Source organism: Hippopotamus amphibius, chromosome 2 (genome assembly GCF_030028045.1).
Source record: "Hippopotamus amphibius kiboko isolate mHipAmp2 chromosome 2, mHipAmp2.hap2, whole genome shotgun sequence".
Classification (NCBI taxonomy): Eukaryota; Metazoa; Chordata; class Mammalia; order Artiodactyla; family Hippopotamidae; genus Hippopotamus; species Hippopotamus amphibius.
This window is the reverse complement of record NC_080187.1, coordinates 7,644,324-7,658,700: the sequence shown is the minus strand read 5'-3', so window position 1 is coordinate 7,658,700 and position 14,377 is coordinate 7,644,324. Positions and strand designations below refer to the sequence as shown.

Sequence of the window (14,377 nt, the reverse complement as noted above, 5' to 3'; positions counted from 1 at the left end):
TAAATTTTTTAAGGCTTGATTTCAGCCTCCTTTGGCTTTCCTTTACAGTCTAATGGAACGAGTCCCATGTTTCCCAGGGCTAGCGTTTGTGTGGTTCATTAGACTGTTGAGAACATAGAATTCGGAGCTCTAGGGTGGCATCTTCCATCCGGGGCCCCCCCGGAGACCTCTGCTGACTGATACTTGGTTTCCCAGGCTTCAGCGCTTCCTTGCCGACTTCCGAGACCTCACCAGCTGGGTCACTGAGATGAAAGCCCTCATCAATGCCGATGAACTTGCCAACGATGTGGCGGGGGCCGAAGCCTTGCTGGATCGGCATCAGGAGCACAAGGTGAGGTTTCCAAGCGCTTCCAGAAGTAAAGGGGTGAGCTTACAGCGCGCCTGTTGCTTACAGCCGGGAGCAGCTGAAACCTTGCTCACAGGTAGCTCTCACCATAGGGTTGTGGCTGGTTTTGCCTTTGGAGACCTGCTTTACCTGCTTCGAATAGATGCTTAAGTGAGTTACATGTCAGGAGAATAACTGTGCTTCATAAAAGCAAAGGGCCAAGCTCTGGCAAGGTGGAGATGCTGCTGTTTTGTACATGTGTCCTGTACAGTCTTAAACCATGTCTTTGTTTAAATGCTGAATTTATAGTTGGTTGGAGTAAATTTAAATTGCATAATTTGCTATTTCCCCAAAGTATGTCCATGGAAAACTACTTTTATGAGATCTTAATAGGCTTTACCTTAAGAAGAAAGGGGTTTTCTATGGCTGAGTAGTTTTGGGAAACACCCTTAAAGAAGATTTTAAAAATGATTATTACTGTAAGTCTTCTGAGAGGTGCTAGATATAAAAAAATCAACATACAAAAAGTCAGATATGCCCCCCTGCACTAGCAACACTTAAAAGTATAATTTTTAAAAATACTGCTTACCATATCAGAAAATACGAGGTACTTGGGAATAAATCTAACAAAAGTTGTACAAGACATCTGTGGAGTAAGCTGTAAAGTTTTGATGAAAGAAAAGAAACACTGAATAAAGGGATGGGTGTGGATGGAATGATCTCTTGTAAAGGTGCAAATTCTCCCCAAGATTTATGCATTCAGTGCAATTCCAGGCAAAAGCCCAGAAGGCTTTTGTTTCTGGAATGAGACAAGCTGATTTTAAAATCAACTTGGAAGAAAAGAAATCAAAATTAGCTGAGACAATTATGAAGAACAGGGTACCTTCCACATTATTATAAAATCATAAATCCATCTGGCACAAGGAAGACCCAAAATAGACCAATGGAACAGAAGACAGACAGTTTGACAAGTGACACGAAAAGCCAGTAGGAAACAGACTTCTTAATAAGTGATGCTCTCGTGTTTGATGACCTCGGCTGAAATTAGGAGACCTGGCCTTATCTTTGATTTGTTCCTCATTCTAGATATGATTTTCCTGATTTGTAATGGTTATGTGAAGTTCAGCAACTTTTATTTTACAAGATGCTGGGCATAAATGGTCCTTTCTCCCCCGTTAGGGTGAAATCGACGCTCATGAAGACAGCTTTAAATCTGCAGACGAGTCTGGACAGTCCCTGCTTGCTGCTGGTCATTACGCCTCAGATGAAGTGAGGGAGAAGGTAAGAGAGGAGAAAGGTTCATTTACTAGAAGTCTCTGAAAGCTGTTACCCATCCTTAAATATCCAGACATTGCACTCGCCATAGTGTGTGAGAAAAAACTTACACAAGAGATTCCACCTGGCAGTTAAGGAGCAGCAACTCCAGAGGTGTAAGAAGATGCATCATGATTGATCAGGGAGAGAAAGTTCCATTTGTTTGGGACACATGCGACACATTTCCTACTTCAAGGGGACTTTGCAGGGGGCTGAGTCCTGCATTAGTGGTTGGTGTGAGAGGAAACAAATTTTTATTGAATTATGTGTATGTGTGTGTATAATTCCAGAGTTTCAAAGTATCTTTATAAAGATGCCTGAGGAACGTTAGATAATGATATATTTTTAATATTATGTAGGCCAAGAAGAGACATTTCAAAGACACACTTCATGTCATTAACTTTAGAGCATAGAAGTTAAGTCTCGGGCATCCATGGGTCTAATCAGCGTATTCTGGGCAGCACCCACTCGACTGACATCTCTCAGCTAAGAGCTCCTGCTCTGTTTATGCAGCCTCACTTTTTCTCCTACCTAGGGGCTTATCTTCCATTTTTACCTAACATTATTTGTGATGATGTAGCAATACGTTAATTCCAGATTCATTCAAACACAGCCACCTCTTAGGTTTAGCATAGACCTCTAGCAAGCTGCTCAGGATCTGTGATTTCTTGTGTCTTGGCTGACATACGCCAGTACATGTTCTCCTTCCCCTGTTGCAAATTGGAACACAGCCCCAAAGGTTAGCAGAGCATTAGAAATGCCAGGGCGGCCTCTGTGTCTGCCCGGTGGGCATCAGGACTGACGTTCCCTCTCCCACCCCCTCTTCCTCCCAGCTGACCGTCCTCTCCGAGGAGCGGGCCGCGCTCCTGGAGTTGTGGGAGCTGCGGAGGCAGCAGTACGAGCAGTGCATGGACCTGCAGCTCTTCTACCGCGACACCGAGCAGGTGGACAACTGGATGAGCAAACAGGAGGTGACTGGGGACGGGAAGCGGGCCGCCTGCGCTGTCGGCTGCTCAGTTAGTGTGTTCTGTGCGGGGACCACCACCAGCTCCAGTTCTGCGTCAGATGGAGGGGTTGCCTGCTTCTGTGGGACCTGCCAGCACTGTCCCTGCTGCCGACATTGAAAGGTCCTCAGAAAAGGCCCCAGTTTTTCAGATGAGCGATGGCATGAAGTTTTTTGTTGAGATTTTTTTCCTTGGCACATAGCATTATGCGTAATTCAAATCTAATAGAAACAACAGAAGCCCTTGGAAAAAAGTTGCAGTGGAATGTGGAACACAGATTTCATGCTTTTGTTGGATTAGTTTTAAGGGAATCTGAAAGGACTTCCAGCTTTCCAGGGGAGATTTGAAGGTTTAATAGCCATAGAATCTCTTTCCTTCTTTTTGTATTTTTGCCACAAGAGCCTTTGCTTTCCAGCCTTAGGAGGTGGAAGGAATGAGACATTATCTCAACACTTTGTTTCTTCTTGTAAGGCTTTCCTGTTGAATGAAGACTTGGGAGATTCCTTGGATAGTGTGGAAGCACTTCTCAAGAAGCACGAGGACTTTGAGAAGTCCCTCAGCGCCCAGGAGGAGAAGATTACAGTAAGATCCCTTCTTGTTATCAGTGCCTTCGAATGATCCTTAGAGCCAGCAGAGGTCTCTCCTTGTTGCCAAAGGTTTCTGAGCAGATTCAGTGAAGGCTCCAGGTGCTTAAAATGTCACGGTGATGATTAGACCACCCTTGTTAGAGACAGAATGCAACTTCTAGAATGAAATCATTTTCTTGATGTGATGTAAACCTCCAAGTTGAGATTATCTTCCTGTAAAAGTAGTTACGAATTAATATAAGAGGTATTTTTCCCATCAAACACTGATCTTAGAAGTAGGAATTGGAAGGCTGTTGACCATATCTGACCCCGTCACATCCTGCTGTGACGTTGGCTGCAGCTAATGTCTCCAGTCCTGAGTGAAGCTAGCGTAACGCTGTGCCCTCTATCAAGCAGAAACTCTACAGTTGAGGGATAAAGGTTGTCATAGCAAACCTCAGAGTGTTAACCATGACCTGTGTTCAGGTGTAGAGCATTCTGTGCCCTGTTCTGTACTTTCATTTGGGGGCCAAGCTGTGAAAGAGCCGCTCACCAGTGGAGAACTGTATTCTTCCTCCTAGGCCTTAGACGAATTTGCCACGAAGCTAATTCAGAACAATCACTACGCGATGGAAGACGTGGCTACTCGCCGAGATGCGGTAAGTGTGTGCCTTCTTACGTGCCTCCTTTCTGTCCGCAGGTGGCCCTTCTGAGCCGGGTATGTGGGGGAGGGAGGGTAAGAGCTGGAGAGTCACAGGGAGCCTTGCCTTGCAGCTGTTGAGCCGCCGCAACGCCCTTCATGAGAGAGCCATGTATCGCCGGGCCCAGCTGGCCGACTCCTTCCACTTGCAGCAGTTTTTCCGTGACTCTGACGAGCTCAAGAGCTGGGTCAATGAGAAGATGAAAACCGCCACGGATGAAGCTTATAAAGTAATGTCCTGTTAGCATTGTCATGTCGCAGTTGGTTAGTAAGCTAAACACAGAGCTCACAAATAAATTGTAGCTAAAGAAAGAAATCGGGAATTTCAAAAAACGCACTCTTTAATGTAAGCTGACCGTGTTATATGTACATCCCCCTGTAGAGATAAGTGTGAGGGTCATGCATCACAGCGTGACGTCCTCAGGTTCAAGGTAGAACCCCCTTCTTCCTTTCCTCGGCAGGACCCGTCCAACCTGCAGGGGAAGGTACAGAAGCATCAGGCTTTTGAAGCCGAGCTCTCGGCAAACCAGAGCCGCATTGACGCCCTGGAGAAAGCCGGGCAGAAGCTGATAGATGTCAACCACTACGCCAAGGACGAGGTGGCCGCTCGAATGAATGAGGTCATCAGTTTGTGGAAGAAACTGCTGGAGGCCACAGAGCTGAAAGGTGAGAGGAGGTGTGCACGGGGTAGTGGGAGGAGGTTTGCGGAATTAAATATTTCTCCCGGGTTCCGTGTTGTTAGAGACATGTGCCACCCAGGCAATTTGAGCTGGATGACCTGGGCGCTTGGGCTCACTTCCTGGGTAGGAGTCACGTGCTGTGGGTTCCCGATGCTTTGCTGATTTGGTGACTGGGGTTGGTGTGCTGGTCAGCGGGGGACCCTCAGTGAGAAGAGGATGATTTGGTCAGTGGGCCTGGCTGCATTGGGCCTCATCACTGAAAGTCAGAGTTCAGCCCCGAGCCAAGGGCACTTAACCATTTTCGGCTCTTGTAATTCGACATCTAAATGGTAGAGCAGAGGTTGCAGTTTTTCTTTACCTTCCTGATAGAATTGAAGCTGTAACTAAGATCCTGCCCCGCGGTCCTTCTGTGAGGTGCCGTTGTTTACGAGCAGTACTGGCAGAAGGATAACGTTAACTAACGAAGTCAAACTTGCCTCCTCGACTAGGAATAAAGCTCCGCGAGGCTAACCAGCAGCAGCAGTTTAATCGCAACGTTGAGGACATCGAACTCTGGCTGTACGAAGTGGAAGGTCACCTGGCTTCAGATGATTACGGCAAAGACCTTACCAACGTCCAGAACCTCCAGAAGAAGCACGCCTTGCTGGAGGCCGACGTGGCAGCACACCAGGTATGGTGGCCAGGGTGCAGCTGTTGGGCTGGTGAGCGCAAGGGTGAGCGTGGCCAGTCAGCCAGGACCAGCTGGTGTGGGGAGGGATGAAGGATGTTGATTTTCTAAGAGAAGCACATGTGCGCCACGTGCTTGTGTTTGAATTAGACTGCCTTCCCTCGGACTTTTCTGGGATCCCAAAATGAGGGGACACGATGGCAGAAAAAATACTCTTGTGTGTGGGAAGAGAACCGTGTTCTATTTTCTCAGTATATGAGCAGACCACACCTGACGTAATAAAGTCAGCCTAGAAACGTCCAGAACATAGTTGCCCAGCAGTGGGCCAGGCTTGCAAGACTCTGTCCTTCCCGTTCTCAGGATCGAATCGACGGCATCACCATCCAGGCCCGCCAGTTCCAGGATGCTGGCCACTTTGATGCTGAAAACATCAAGAAGAAGCAGGAAGCCTTGGTGGCTCGCTACGAGGCTCTCAAGGAGCCCATGGTTGCCCGGAAGCAGAAGCTGGCTGACTCCCTGCGTCTGCAGCAGCTCTTCCGTGACGTTGAGGATGAGGAGACGTGGATTCGAGAGAAAGAACCCATTGCTGCGTCCACCAACAGAGGTCAGCCTGCCTCCATCAGATAGGAATCCAGTTGGGAAAGGGCTCTACCTTTAGGGCAGGAAGGGGACCAGTGTCAGAATAAGCAAGGTCAAGTTTAAGTTGAACTGGGAGTTCGGTAAACCGTGGTGGAAGCGAAGAGCGACAGTTACACTGCCTTTTCTCTTGATGGCTTGGTGACTCGAGAGTGGCTTCTGTTTCAGGCAAAGATTTAATTGGAGTCCAGAACCTGCTAAAGAAACACCAAGCCCTACAAGCAGAAATTGCTGGCCACGAGCCCCGCATCAAAGCTGTTACACAGAAGGGGAACGCCATGGTGGAGGAAGGTGAGTGTCAGGGGGGAAAGGGGCTTCGCCTTCATTCCTCACGGCGCGCATCTTGGAAGCCAAGCCTAAGCCTTGGGCTGTGGGGATGAAGGCCGTCCCCACTCTCTCCTGGCTATGACTTTGACTTGGCCGTAACCTCTCTGAGCCTGAACTTCCTCGTGGGGTGGGGATGACAACACCTGCTCCCACAGGCGTGAGGATTAAATGAGGTCCGATTCTGAGAGGCTGAGACAGTGTCCGGCATGTGTGAGTCTCCCTGACTGAGAGCTGGGGTGGGGGCTGTTATTTTTATTGTTTCTTTATGATGACATCACTGATGCCAACCAGGGCTGTCTGATTCTTAGAGTCTAGACAGACATCATGGTTTGAGGAGGCAGAAAACAAGCAGATCTGTTAAAGGGTTGGAACCCGGGCCTCTCATAAAACTGGGACTATGAAGGGGCCTGGCCCCCCACGATGTTGTGTCACAGGTGCCGTGAGCGCACCGAGGACCTTTTTTGTCTTGCTGCAACACGTCCACGAGCTTCTCGTTGTCCTCCCTCCCCTGCCCACCTCGCAGGCCATTTCGCTGCAGAGGACGTGAAGGCCAAGCTCCATGAGCTGAACCAGAAGTGGGAGTCGTTGAAATCCAAGGCCTCTCAGCGGCGGCAGGACCTGGAGGACTCGCTGCAGGCCCAGCAGTACTTCGCCGACGCCAACGAGGCCGAGTCGTGGATGCGGGAGAAGGAGCCCATCGTGGGCAGCACCGACTACGGGAAGGACGAGGACTCGGCTGAGGTGACGCACGCCGGGGCCGCGGGGCTCGGGCTGGGAACGTGACCGCGCCTGGAGGGTGCGGCCGCGTGGTCGCGCTGTGTGAGGTGTTTCAGCCTCTCTTCTCTTCTCACTGTGAAAATTCAGCCATACTTGAAGAGAGGAGACGGCCTTTCACCGTCAGCCGTGACCCCTTCTCCGTTCTCGTTTTGTTTTTTCTCCCCTGTCTGCGTACATATATCTACATAAACACGGTTCTTTGTTAGTCATCTTTTTTGAGAGGAACCCTTAAATTTTATTCATAGAGCTCTAGGTGTGGCTCTGTGCCTACCTCTTCTCTAGCCAGGCTTCACAAAAACCGCAGTGAGCGCAATGTAGACACAACCTGAGATGGTTTTGGGAAGTGGTGGTAGAGGAACGTGGAGAAGCACCGTGTGGCGGCAACGGGCTCCTTGGAGGAGGAAGCTGCCGCTTGCCGGGAGGGCTTAGGTCTCAGGGTGGGGGAGGGTCCCCTGTACGCGTGATGCTGTTCTTCATGGCTCTCCGTGTGTTCCAGGGGTTGCATAGCTGAGAATGTAAAGGCAGGGTGAAAAGATTATGATAGCAATCACAGCATTTCCTCCAAATTAAAAGTTTGTCAAAAAGGGGGAGAGAGTGGAGAGGGGATCAGGTCACCAGGTAACTAAACAGGTTTCAGAGGCAGGTGGCGGGTCGGGGAGGCGGCGGCGGACATCTCTGGCTCCTTGCTCAGGGTTGCTGGGGGTGGTTTCCGTTTCAGGCTCTGCTGAAGAAACACGAGGCCTTGATGTCGGACCTCAGCGCCTATGGCAGCAGCATCCAGGCTCTGCGAGAGCAGGCCCAGTCGTGCCGGGTAAGCATGGCTTCCGTTCAGCAGCCGCGTGTTCCCTGGGGCTGGGGGCTGGGGGGGCCGAGAAGCTGAAGGGACCCAGGTGCGGCCAGCAGCTGTCATGGTCGTAGGTGACGTTCTTGTGACCTTAAAGATCTCAGATGCCTGAACTTCCTGAATCAGGTTGTGTTGGTAGCTTCAGAGAAGAACTCTCACAAGTGTGTGTGGTAAATTCGGAACAGCTGTTGAAGCTGGGATCCGCCGTGGGCTTAGATCACACACCGGGGACATCCTTTAACCGTGTTTGCCTTCCTTTGGGTTTTTAGCAACAAGTGGCCCCCATGGATGACGAGACCGGGAAGGAGCTGGTCTTGGCGCTCTACGACTATCAGGAGAAGAGTCCTCGAGAGGTCACCATGAGGAAAGGGGACATCCTCACCTTACTCAACAGCACCAACAAGGCAAGCACAGAAGGCGGCCGCGTGTTGGTCTCCATCAGCACCGCCAGTTTCGCTCAGTTGGGTGTCTGGGGAGCGTGTCTCTCCAGGATGCGGCTGGTTTAGAATTTGATGAGTTACTGGAGCTTCCTGGTCAATCTCTCACTTCCTGTGGGTTTATCCTGTTTTTCCTGTGATCAAGATGACCAGTCTGTTTCCGTGAATACCTGAAAGCTAGCGCAGCAACTCACACTCTCCAGGCTAGCTTTTCTGTTTTTAAACTATTGACCATCTCCAAGTGGAATTTTTTTCTCTTGAGTCAGAGTCTGCTTCTCTGTGGCTCGTACCTGTTGGGTCTAGACTGTGCAGCTGCAGCAGATGGTTGAAAGGCGCCAGCGTCACTGCAGAGGCTCCGACTTCTCGAAGTTGAAAGCTGCCTGCTTCGTCAGCCTTTCTCCCTTGACACGTTGTTTTTGGCAGTGGCCTTGGAGTGAGGCAGTGATCCTCCCCATGTCATCTGCCGGATCCCCACAGAGCTTCCCTCCCGTCTTGGCTTAGGCTGGAGGAGTGTCCTCGGCCATTGTGACGAGCCTCCTATTCCCACACCCTCAGCTTACCCCAGTCATGGGAGTTTGAGAAAACCTGACTCTAACCCTAAAGTGACCGTCGGGTCTGACTCTGATTTACTCGGGAGCAGCAGCATCCAGTAGAATTTTCCTTGACGGTGGATGTTTTGTGTCTGTGTTGACCCCACAGTAGCTACTGGCCACAGGTGATTGTGAAGCACTTCAAATGTGGCAAGTGCAGCTGAGTTTTGTTTTTGTTTTTTTATAAATTTGTTTATTTTATTTATTTATTGGCTGCTTTGGGTCTTCGTTGCTGCACACGGGCTTTCTCTAGTTGCTGCGAGCAGGGGCTACTCTTCATTGTGGTGTGCAGGCTCCTCATTGTAGTGGCTTCTCTTGTTGTGGAGCACAGGCCCTAGGCGCATGGGCTTCAATAGTTGCAGCACATGGGCTCAGTAGTTGTGGTTCACGGGCTTTAGAGCACAGGCTCAATAGTTGTGGCGCACGGGCTTAATTGCTCCCTGGCATGTGGAATCTTGCCAGGGCAGGGCTCGAACCCGTGTCCCTTGCATTGGCCCGCGGATTCTTTACCACTGTGCCACCAGGGAAGTCCAGCTGAGTTTTTATTTAATTTCACTTCACTCACTAATATGGCTTGCGGCTGCGGCGTGAGCACAGTTCTAGGGCATCCACACGAAGAGAAGGCTGGCCTTCCTGCCCCGGGTCATTGCTGCTTCACTCTTGACCCTCCCCGTACTGGGCAGGTCACGAGGGGACCAAAATTTCAGTCCTTGCGCCAGGTGACTTCGGCACTGTCACGCGATCCTCTTGACGTGATTAGAGCTCTGCTCTGTGTGTACCTGTGCGCGCGCACAGGCCTCCTTGGATGCTCCCTTTCTCAGGAGGAATTTGCTTTCAAGTCTCGTTTTTCCCCCCTTAGGACTGGTGGAAAGTGGAAGTGAACGATCGTCAGGGTTTCGTGCCAGCCGCGTACGTGAAGAAGCTGGACCCTGCGCAGTCGGCCTCCCGGGAGAACCTCCTGGAGGAGCAGGGCAGCATCGCCCTGCGGCAGGAGCAGATCGACAACCAGTAAGGGCCTCGCGGTCGGTTCGCGCAGGGCCTGGCGCCGCTCGGGGCTTAGTCCGCGTCACACGTGGGCTGAGGTGTAGGTCGTGTCCTGGGGCTCCGGAGCAAACGCTCTTCTGGTGCCTGTCTGTGCTCGAGGACACACTCTTGCTGCCTTTCCCAAGTCGCTTCTAACCCACACAGCCCTGTTGGAACCTAAAATCCCTGACCCATACCTTTCTTTTCCTTTGTTTTGTTGTTTTCCCCTGCCTTTGCGAGTTTCTCTTCCTAGACAACATTTGCTGATTATTACCATCTTAGTCTTTGTCCTGCGGGTCAGGAGGAACTCTCTGAAACTGGGTTTTTAGCTGCTCCACACCCTCCAGCTCTGCCCTTTGTAAAAGGCTGCGTAGAGAGCTGCTCTCTCTACCATGGCTCTGTGCTCTGAGAATGGAGTGTATTCTTTGTGAAACAGCTCTGCCCTCTTTCCTGAGCTAAGCCCCCATAAACACCTGTGTGCCTGTTTTAGGGCAGATCTTACTCCACTGATGAAATCAAGAGCTTTGTACACTTGGGAAATATCCAGAAAGTACATTCTCACTAGAGTTTAGAGTAATAGAACTTTTCTCACCCTGATGAGCCCTGCAAGGTCAGTTATTTGTACACTTGACAGACATTTTCTGTTACTGTTAAGACAAGAATGAGAGGTTTTGGTCTGGATCATAACAATGAGAGCAAGAAAGTGGACCAGATATTTGCCTACAGTTGCGCGTTAGCCCTTCCCTGGGGCGGTCACTGTATCCCCTGGCCTGGCTCTCTGAAGGTGGCCACTGTTTCTAGCACAGGAACATTTGCTGCCTTAAGCGTGGCAGACATCAGGAAAATGAAGGTGAACTAACCCCCTAATTTAATTTGATTTGATTTTCCTGCTCTTTCCTTACTGCAATTTCACTCCCGGCCTGGCCTGCTTCCAAGAGCTCTTGAGTGACCCCCTGATTTCCCCACTCGAAGCCTCCGCCGTCACGGCACCCGTCAGAGCCACCGCCTTCCATCCCCGTGGATTAACCCACTAATCCGTGCGTGCTTTTGCTGTGCCCCTCTGTGCAGGACGCGCGTAACTAAGGAGGCCGGCAGCGTGTCTCTGCGTATGAAACAGGTGGAAGAACTGTGAGTAGGCCAGCACGGAAGCCCTGCCGAGCAGCGCCCGGGCTCCCGTCAGCCCTCCCTCTGCCGCTTCTCTTGAAGGCACTCGTGGGCCCAGGAGGGCGAGGTGGCAGGAGGGGCCCGTCTGCGGCAGCAGCTTTGGCTCACGAGGGAAGGGGTGTGGGTGACGCTGTGTCAGCTGTGGCCGCTTCTCTCGTTGGTTGCTTCTGTGCAGCTGTGCGTTCAGAGTGTTTTCGGATCCCCCGCTGGTGGCTCTTGTGCCGGACCAGCCTCTCTCAGCAGACCTGGAGGCCGAGGATGCCATAGTGCTCCTCGGTAGGCAGGAGACCATGTGCCTCTTAAAGTGCTCTGGTTCTTGTAGTTCATTCCTTTTTTTTTTTTTTCACTTTTGGAAACTTAGACTGGATTCTAGACTTTTTTTTTTTTTTACTTTTAACTCAGTTGTACTGTTTGTCATTTTTACATCTCAAAAGATACTAGGAGTTCAGCCTTTTGTATTTTAGTTGTCAAAGGGTAGAGTGTTGTTTGATTCTTCATAAGAAATCATCAACTAATGAATGTGACTTAAGCGATTTCTGCATCTGAAGTGGCCAAAACTTTCTGAGAAAGAAGTGTATTATTCTAGAAACAGTAGAAATTGCCTACTGTTGCGGAGATACTGACATTCTACATGAGGCTGTTTTGAAGCTCAGCGTACCTTCCCCCACCGCCCGGGGGCTGCTGGCAGAATCACACGACAGGAGAACAAGCCCTCTGTATCATTACAGCAGCAAAGCTGTCTCTCATCTCGCAGCTGTAGTCGCATGGAGCCTGTGTTGCGCTGAACGCTTGGTTTTGGTCATTTGTGGTGGTGATGTTGTTGCACACGTGGCTGGGGGATGGGTGTGCCGGGCCACCCCAGCCGCCCGGATGTGAACAGTGCAATGTGTGCTTGTCCCTGAGGCCGCGGGTCCTTGGGGTCTTCATCCTCATCTGCCTCCCGATACTTTATCACCAGGGCATCATCATTCTCGCCTCACAGCCTGGGACCCGCGTCTTGGAGACAGCTGGTCGTTGGCCTCTGTAGGAAGCTAACGGCCTCCCCCGCCCCCTCTTGTCACCCTCTTGAATGCCGGCAGGTACCGCTCCCTGCTGGAGCTGGGGGAGAGGCGTAAAGGCATGTTGGAGAAGAGCTGTAAGAAGTTTATGCTGTTCCGCGAGGCGAGTGAGCTGCAGCAGTGGATCAACGAGAAGGAAGCGGCCCTGACGAGCGAGGAGGTGGGCGCGGACTTGGAGCAGGTCGAGGTGCTGCAGAAGAAGTTCGACGACTTCCAGAAGGTACGGGAAATCGTTCAGAGGCTTGTCTCTTGGTTTTTGACTGCGGATTACTGGAACGAAAATGACAGAGACTGTATTCCTCCATCTGTGTAGCCATTTTTAAACGAGTTTAATCAGAACTTTTCTTACACCCGTTTAGCTTTGAGGAAATACGTTGCAGTTTCCTCTACATGTTGTTTTAAGAACTTTTCTAAACCTAACATACAAAAATGTGTAAAAGTAGCTTTTCTGAAAACTGTATGTTACAGTCTTTCTAATCGGGGTTAAATTAGCGTAACATACAGCTAGCCGTTTTAAAGGGCACAGTTCAGAAGCATTTAGTTCGTTCACAGTGTCGTTCAGCCGTCGCCTCTGTCTGGTCCCACAACATTTTTTATCACCTCCAGAGGAGACCACAGACCCATGAAGCAGCCACTCCTTAGCCCCCGGCCCCCCATCCTGGCACCTGGCAGCCACCGAGCCGCTGCTTGTCTCTGGGTTTGTGTGTTCTGGACATTTCCTATAAATGGAATCATGGATTACGTAACTTTATGACTAACAGCTTTCACGGAGCATAACGTTTTCAAGTTCGTCCTTGTAGGTGGACCCGTGGTCCGTTGCTGTGCACGGCTAACCCTCCATGCAGTGCACCTGCCGCGTCCTGTCTGTCCATTCCTCAGTTTAGAAGTGTTCTTATGACCAGTTCACATGGGTGGGGGGCTTCATCTCCCATAGTGGCTAGCATTAAAATCTCATCACTTTTTTTTGAATCTCTGCTCCCCAGCCAGGGATTGAACCCGGACCCCGGCAGGGAAAGCCCGGAACCCTCACCACTGGGCAACCAGGGAACTCCCTCATCACATTTTTAACATCTGTCCTCTCCCTCACAGAGAAAGGTTTTTAAAAATCTCCAACCAGAGTAATGGTTCATAAAGTACAGTTAGTTCGGTAAATATGAGACAGACCATTTCCAGTGCTGTGCTGTTTTCTTACTTCCTTGATAGTGACAGTCAGGATGTTCTGATCCAGGTCACTGTCGCGGAGTAGAAAAACTATAGGCGGCCTATTGGACAGAAGTTTATAGATTCAAACCACAGTTTGTGGGTATCTGTTGCCCTTTTTTGAATTGCTCTTGCGGTTTTTAGTTATTGTGTCTTTTTCTTTGAAGGATCTCAAGGCCAATGAGTCGCGGCTGAAGGACATTAACAAGGTGGCCGAAGACCTGGAGTCCGAAGGTCTGATGGCCGAGGAGGTGCAGGCAGTGCAGCAGCAGGTGGGCAGCTCGCTCCTGCCTGGAGGCTGGTAGGGAAGCAGCTCGGCTCCGCCTTCATCCCGCGTAGCCCAGCGTGCGTGCTCGGTAGCGCAGGGTGTGGCCAGGGTGCAGGTTCTCTGTGTGACCTGCACTGTCTTATTTACCTTTGAGGGAGGGAAAAACAGCTCTCCTCCTTATGCCCATTAAATACCGTGGAAGTTGTCAAATGTTTTTTTAGCCCTTAACTAGTAATAAATTCACGCAGTTGCTTAAAGGAGAGGTTTTACATAGAAACACGTGGTCTCTCTGTAGACTTTCGAAAGTTCCTCTGGCCAGTCGGGCTGCCTGTCTTTTAGCAGTTCTCTCCCGTGTCTCCAGGTTTGACATGACAGTGATGAGTGTTACTTAGGAGTGTGCATTTCCTCTAATAATAAAACTGGTTTTCTTCTCTGCTTGTAGGAGGTGTATGGCGCAATGCCCAGGGTAAGTGTCAGGTGCTCCATGTGGAACTTGAACTTGAGGATCAGGTCTTGGAAGGGTATAGTCAAGAGCCTGTTAAGGGTTCTATTCTTAAATCTCAAGAGGTGCCTTTTGTGTGTAAAAATCTGGAAAAGAAATAGCAGAAGTTGGCTTCTATTTGCCATTCTCCAAAGACCAAAAAAAAAGTTTCTCTCTGTTGAGTTTCCTAGAATTTTTACATAGCAGTTATTTAGATTTGTTTATCCCTTTGCAAAGAATCCTATGAATATGATGTAAAGAAAAGATGGTAATTTTCTTATTAAATTTCCTCATTCTCTTCCTTTCTTCTATTGCA

General features: G+C 50.0%; 1 protein-coding gene across 4 annotated transcripts in view; it reads left to right on the top strand.

Moving 5' to 3' along the window:
- Positions 1–14,377, top strand: part of SPTAN1 (spectrin alpha, non-erythrocytic 1) — a 57,676-nt gene that overhangs the window by 18,160 nt on the left and 25,139 nt on the right. For 3 of the 4 annotated variants that reach the window (XM_057724683.1, XM_057724682.1, XM_057724685.1), the window contains exons 9-26: positions 196–331; positions 1,505–1,606; positions 2,473–2,610; positions 3,115–3,225; positions 3,791–3,868; positions 3,984–4,139; positions 4,371–4,575; positions 5,078–5,259; positions 5,617–5,860; positions 6,061–6,183; positions 6,743–6,960; positions 7,715–7,807; positions 8,110–8,244; positions 9,727–9,875; positions 10,959–11,018; positions 12,134–12,332; positions 13,480–13,584; positions 14,023–14,046. In XM_057724683.1, the coding sequence (XP_057580666.1) occupies positions 196–331; positions 1,505–1,606; positions 2,473–2,610; positions 3,115–3,225; positions 3,791–3,868; positions 3,984–4,139; positions 4,371–4,575; positions 5,078–5,259; positions 5,617–5,860; positions 6,061–6,183; positions 6,743–6,960; positions 7,715–7,807; positions 8,110–8,244; positions 9,727–9,875; positions 10,959–11,018; positions 12,134–12,332; positions 13,480–13,584; positions 14,023–14,046 (2,458 nt within the window). The remainder of the gene's footprint in view (positions 1–195; positions 332–1,504; positions 1,607–2,472; positions 2,611–3,114; positions 3,226–3,790; positions 3,869–3,983; positions 4,140–4,370; positions 4,576–5,077; positions 5,260–5,616; positions 5,861–6,060; positions 6,184–6,742; positions 6,961–7,714; positions 7,808–8,109; positions 8,245–9,726; positions 9,876–10,958; positions 11,019–12,133; positions 12,333–13,479; positions 13,585–14,022; positions 14,047–14,377) is intronic. The other variant, XM_057724684.1, reaches the window with a different exon arrangement.